The sequence below is a fragment of the Vitis riparia genome, chromosome 3, assembly GCF_004353265.1.
Source record: "Vitis riparia cultivar Riparia Gloire de Montpellier isolate 1030 chromosome 3, EGFV_Vit.rip_1.0, whole genome shotgun sequence".
Classification (NCBI taxonomy): domain Eukaryota; kingdom Viridiplantae; phylum Streptophyta; class Magnoliopsida; order Vitales; family Vitaceae; genus Vitis; species Vitis riparia.
Window position 1 is genome coordinate 821,899 of NC_048433.1, and position 6,666 is coordinate 828,564.

Here is a 6,666-nt window from a genome sequence, read left to right on the forward strand (position 1 = left end):
TTTTAATATTTTATAAAGAAAAAATTTGAAAAAAAAAAAGGGTTTATCTTGAAATTAATAAATTCATGTCATGTATTGTTGATAATAAATAAATTAGTAGTAAATCATATTTATATTTATATAACTTTGATGGTAAATAAATTAATTATCTTTTATAATAAATAATTAGTAATAGATTCATTTTTATTATAATAATATTTATATTTATTTGATATTATAGAGAATAAAATTTGTTTAAGAGCTTCTTAAAGTATAAAAATGTTTTTTTTTTTGTTTTTTGGGTTCTCTGAGAACGGATCTCTCATTCTCTGATTTATGCCTTACAAATACTAAAGGAATGTGTTAGGTTAATCAAGACTGGTGGGCATGCTACCTAAAGGGATGGGTTATTAATATTTATATTTATTTGATATTATTAATATTAATACCTCCCTTTTTTAGGGTTCTTCATTAGCATGCTTTGTTTCAGCAGAGAAAAGCTGGTCTCTAATTTATTTTAATTATTAATATTTTATTTTTAAAGAACAATTAAATTAATAATATTCAAATCATATTTATTCTTATTTCAAATGGAAAGCCAAACACCACGGATCCATCCACCCAAAATCTAGACAACTTGGAAAACAAGCACAACGCACGCCTAAAACAAAGAGGGAGAGCAAGATGGAAAACTAGACAGAGCAAGTGAAGGCCAAAATGTCGCCATCTTGCTGGAGCTGAAGCATGTCTTGTTGGTTCAGCCCCACCCATGCGTCAATGCCATCACCACCTTCACCGTCCAACAGAAAAATTTGGTCAGCAGGAAAATGAATTTTACTCACCCAAACAGGCTTCCCCCAACCAAAATCAGCTTCGTGGAAAGACAGCCTACTCCAGCTACTGAACAGAAACACATCTACTTCTTCGTCCTCCATATCTTCGTGTAACTCATTCCTGGATTTTATCACCGTCGAGTACATATCCTCGCGAGGCATTGCTGCATTGGATTTTGTGGCATCTCTTAGTAAACCCACCAACTCCTTCAAATCAGGCAACTCCCCGTTGCTATCGTCCGCCATGAATCTGGCTTTATACCTTGTAGTGAGGTTTCCACAGCACAAGGGCGGTAATGGTGGGACGATTTTTGGCCGCAAGTTTATGCTATGGGAGGCTAGAGAAGTCCTCAAGCGTCCATGTTTTGCCTTGCTTACACCCATGAGAGCTCTCCATATCAGGGCTGTCACCACCGCCACCCGTGAAGGCTCCCTTTGGAACCTGGGGTCATGAGCTCTGGCCTTGAGGGACGATATTTTGGCCCCATCAAACACAAACCTCCTGGTCACGACCTTATTCGTTTCAGAAATTTTCGGGGGAGGCCTTGGCTTCAGTATAGGTAAATCATTCTCCGGGAAGAAAGAAGTCAAGCCGAAAGTAGGAAAAATTAATTTACCTACGCCTTCTCTGCTTGCAGTAGCCCAAGCGGTGACAAAGCTAGCCGCAGTGAATCCATCAGTAACGATGTGATGAATGCGAACTCCAATGACTAGTCCTCCGCAATCAAACCTGGTGATCTGAATCGATGCTATGGGACTTGTTGATTGTCCACCTGATAAATGAACCAGTTGGTAGATCATCTCATCTCTCCTGCTTAGAAGTTGACTGAGTTGGCCCTCTACTTTGGCCTCCAAATACTCAGCCCCTTCGTCGTTACAATCAACCGAGTGACTATCTTTGATGTATCTTCCTGCTAGCGGGTAGAAAAGAGTCAGGGTCTCTGACAGTGATGTCTCCAAGCGGTTTCGCCTTTCAACATCTTCACTTCTGCTGCTGCTCTCGGCAGAGTAGTAGTAAATAGCAGACGGCTTGGCTGTATATGTAAATAGTTGGTCAATAGGTGATAGTTTCAAGGTCCGGAGGTGGGATGGCGTGGGAGATGATGGTTTTATCAGCTTGGTAGACAGCATCTGGACCTCCATTGTTGCCTTTTGAAGAGAAAAAAAAAAGGAAAGGGAAGAATGATACTGGTAAAAATCCTTCAGCTTGGATGTTTAGGAAATGGTTTCTATGGATATATAGAGGATCGGACCACGCAATAAGATATATCCTTCTACTTGTTCTGTCGTTGACTGTTTGTTATATTTATATAAATACATATACGCCACGCAATCAGATATATCCTTCTACTTGTTCTGTGGTTGACTGTTTGTTAGTTTTTTATAAATATATATAGGCCAGGCAATCAGATATATCCTTCTACTTGACTAGTAGTTCACTGTTTGTCACTTTTTTATATAAATATATATAGGCACAAGGTATCGGTAAAATTGTCTTTTGGATTCGGTTGAATCAAAAATTAACTTTTAATAAATTACATAATTAATCAGAATTATAAAGAGATTAATATACTTTTTAAAATTATTTTTTATCATAATGTTTGATAAACTTTTTATCTTAATTTTTTTAATAATTATTTTAAAATTTTATTATTTTTAAAAAACTAAATTTTAAAAAAAATATATATTCTAAAAGTATATAATTTTTAAAAAATAAATTTGATATATTTTTAGTTATTTGTTATATACATAATTTTAAAAATATATACTTTCCAATATGTTTGATTTTTAAATAATAATAATGATAATTTATTTTTATTTTTTTGAAAAATGGTGTATCTTTTTCTAAATCGTTTAATTATATTGAATTTTATTGAGATTTACAAAATAAAAAAAATTTAAGTTAATATTTTTCTGTTTTCTTTTTTGATAGTAAGCAAATATCTTCGAAAAAATAAAAAATCTATATCCACCTACTTAATTTTTATACTTTTTTCAAGTCTTAAACTTAAACGATAAATTTATATGGGCAAAGTTTAATTTTGGATCCAATGGGATGCAAAACACAATTCCCTAAAATATATCCTTTTACTTGCCTTAAAAAGACGAATAAAATAATTGTTGTGGACTGTTCCAATCACATGCATCACATGCCTACCTGACAACCCCCAATAACGCAACTCAGTACGCGAATAGAATATCATCTCTTTTAAGTATGTGTTGATTTCAAGAAAATACTAAAAAAAGAACAAAAAATATTTTATTTTATTTTATTTGACTTTACCATGAGAAATACAAAAAAAAATTAATATAATTAATAAAATTAAAATTAAATAAAAAGTTATATATTTTTATATGTTTTCAAATTATTTAATCTAACTTAAAATAAGTGAAAGAATTTGAAATAATATATAAAAATAATTTATTAATTTTAAATTTATTTTTTTATATTTCTTCGCTTTTTATTTTATTATATTTTCTTTCTCTCCTACTTTTTCTCTATATTTAATTTCGATACTTCCTCTCAAAATTTTCAAAAATCAAACATCGTGTTTCCTTTCATTCATTTCTTCCCTCTCCTTTTCTCTTTAAAGTTAGTGAACATGTCATAAATTCATATTTGGTACATGGGAACGAGCAATTAATATTTTGTTTTCATTCATATATTTTTTCAAACACGGATGAATTTAGTGATTCAAATTCTTTTGTTTGAATAGTGATTATATGTTTCCATTCGAGTGTTCCGTAAATTGAGAATGAAACTAAATGAAAAAAGAAATTGATAATAATATCCATACACATCTTTTATAGAGATGTTTTTATTTTTATTTTATTTTATTTTTTATTAAATAATAAGAGTGTATTTGGAAGACCTCCACTTTGGCCTCCAAATACTCAGCCCCTTCGTCGTTACAATCAACCGAGTGACCATCTTTGATGTATCTTCCGGCTAGCGGGTAAAAACGAGTTAGGGTCTCTGACAGTGATGTCTCCAAGCGGGCTCGTCTTTCAACATCTTCACTTCTGCTGCTGCTGCTGCTGCTGCTGTCGGCAGAGTAGTGATAACTAGTAGACGGCTTGGCTGTATATGTAAATAGTTGGTCAATAGGGGATAGTTTCAAGGTCCGGAGGTGGGATGGCGTTGGAGATGATGGTTTTATCAGCTTGGTAGACAGCATCTGGACCCCCATTGTTGCCTTTTGAAGAGCAAAGAAGGAAAGGGAAGAATGATAGTGGGAAAAATCCTTCAGCTTGGATGTTTAGGAAATGGTTTCTAGGCCACGCAATAAGATATATCCTTCTACTTGCCTTGAATACCACACATTTAATTTGATGTTGACCATTTGTTAATCTCGTCTATCAGTGACTATTTGTTGATTATTGGACTGGAAGGTTGTTGATACTTGAAACTAAGTTACTAACCAATCATAATTCAAAGAATAGCTGGCAACTTTTAATGTGAATATTGTACGTGTGTTGGCCATGCCGAGACATGCCGAGACATGCCAATAATGCAACCCAATAATTGACTTGAAGCTCGCTGTATGATGAATGCCAACAATCATCGATACACCATACTTTATACCAATCAAAAAATATATACAATGATGCTTGATGCTACTCTCTAAAGCTTGTCATCTTATAAGTTGTTATATGCTTGGGGATGCATTGATGCTTCTAAGAATCATCATCGAAAAAACCATTGTTGCTTGCTAAAAACTTCATCCTTTTAAGGGTTGTTTTATTGACAATTACTAAAAATGTCATTTTTAATGGGTTTTTTTTTTTTCATTTTTTAACAACAATGACGCTTCTAGAAGCGTCATTGTTTACTAGCATTAACCTTCACATTTTCTATAAATGATCATTGTACAAGCCCCAATTGCTTGAACTCTTGCTCAACATTGACCCCTGTAAAACCGCCAAGAAAAAGTGTAAGCATCCTTGTATTTTTCTTGATTGTTGACACTTTTTTACGCTCATATGATGTGTGATAAGTGCTAAGATGGAATTAAAAGTATCATTTAAAAATAAGTTGTTGGAGTTATTTTCATATTTATTTTGCACATTATGATTAAATATTTTGAAATAATAGAAAAAAATGCAATTATATATTGTTAATTAATATATCTCCAATATGAAGCTCATGTTGTAAGAATACTTGGATTACTTCATTACTAGCCTTGGATCGATAGGGTGCATGTAAAGACAATCATAGAGGCTCCCTAAATTTACATAGTGGAAGCATCTACATATTAAAATAATAGATTTAGAGAATAATGTTATACATGCGATCTAAATGTTCGCAAATTGATTTCAATCAATGAAGAGTCAATGTGGATCTTGAAAACTAGTAGATTTTCCATTTGATGACTCTCTTGGATCTTGGCAAATGAAAAATTGGAATGGAGGCTAGGGTTTCTCTATTTGAAAAAGTGAATAACAAGAGTTAATTAGAGTATAAAGCTCTCACCCCTAAGAGGATTTATACAGGTTTGTCTATAAGGTTAAGTGACTTGAGTTCATCTTAAGTTTGAGTTACTTAATCTAGTCCCTTAGGACCTAATTAATTAAGTAGACCTATTAGGTTTTAATTAATTAATTAACCTAATCCAAAAAAATCATTCACAAGTTTTTGTGCAACTTTGCATATTTACTAAAATATCTTTATGCGCACATATGAATATAGAATTCAATTATATCTTAACAAATGTATCACCAAAGAATATAAGTTCAAGTAAGGACCCCTTGCAACTATAGAAAAATATTGGTTTCTTAAAATTTAATTCTAAAATTAACTCAAAATCCCATTTTAAAGAGTTGATTACACCTTAGTTGGTATCCTATGATATTAAAACAAAATGCTAGAACTTGTGCCCAATACCTACTATCCCCAATCCGCACACTCCCCATAAAGTAGGGTTCATAATTTAACTTGTGTCCCTGCCATTGGGGTAGACAACATCTATACCTCCATTATTGCAAGTTGTCTTCTTTTGGAAGAGAAAAAAAAAAAAAAAGGAAATTTTGAAATAAGAATTATGAGATGTCTTTCCACTAGCCTTAAAAAAGTATAAATAGAATATTTATTGTTGACTAATGCAACTCAATCCGCAAATAAAGTAGTCATCACATGCAAACAACCCCATAATGCAACACAATCCGCGAATAGAATATGACTATTCCAATAACATGCATAGCATACGCAAATAGAAAATTTGTTATTGATAAATAAGTTATTTTTAATATCTTATCATGTGTTTTGAATATAATGACCCAAAACACCAATGTATTAAAGAAGGATAAATAAGTTATTGATAGTTTCAAGTTTCGGAGGTGGGATGGCATTGGAGATGATGGTTTTATCAGCTTGGTAGACAGCATCTGGACCTCCATTGGAGATGATAGTTTCATTTGGAATTATTTTTTCTATTACGATAATTTAGGAATTATTTTTTAAAACTGCAATATTCTTATCAAAAATCCCTTCAAAATGAGATGTTCTATCTCTCTCACTCCTCTAAGTTGTGGAAGTAAGATTTAACTTGTGGAATTTTTTTAAGAAAATGCGGTGGGGTTACCTCCCTTTTTTAGGGTTCTTCTTTAGCATGCTTTGTTTCAGCAGAGAAAAGCTGGCCGGTCTCTTTTTTATTTTAATTATTAATATTTTATTTTTAAAGAACAAAACATAATACTAGTTAGATTAATAATATTCAAATCGGTTCGAATCTAATTCATATTTATTCTTATTTCAAATGGAAACCCAAACACCACGGATACACCCAAAATCTAGACAACTTGGAAAACAAGCACAATGCACGCCTAAAACAAAGAGGGAGAACAAGATGGAAAA

The 6,666-nt window shown here is 32.4% G+C and overlaps 1 protein-coding gene across 1 annotated transcript; it reads right to left on the reverse strand.

Annotated features, from left to right (window-relative positions):
• Positions 1 to 528: 528 nt before the first annotated feature.
• Positions 529 to 4,019, reverse strand: LOC117909149 (stemmadenine O-acetyltransferase-like). Its single transcript, XM_034823047.1, has 2 exons — positions 3,698 to 4,019; positions 529 to 1,661 (listed from the first exon to the last, which is right to left on the reverse strand). The coding sequence occupies exons 1-2, from the start codon at positions 4,001 to 4,003 to the stop codon at positions 672 to 674; spliced, it is 1,296 nt and encodes a 431-aa protein (XP_034678938.1). The 5' UTR covers positions 4,004 to 4,019; the 3' UTR covers positions 529 to 671.
• Between the last annotated feature and the right edge of the window lie 2,647 nt (positions 4,020 to 6,666).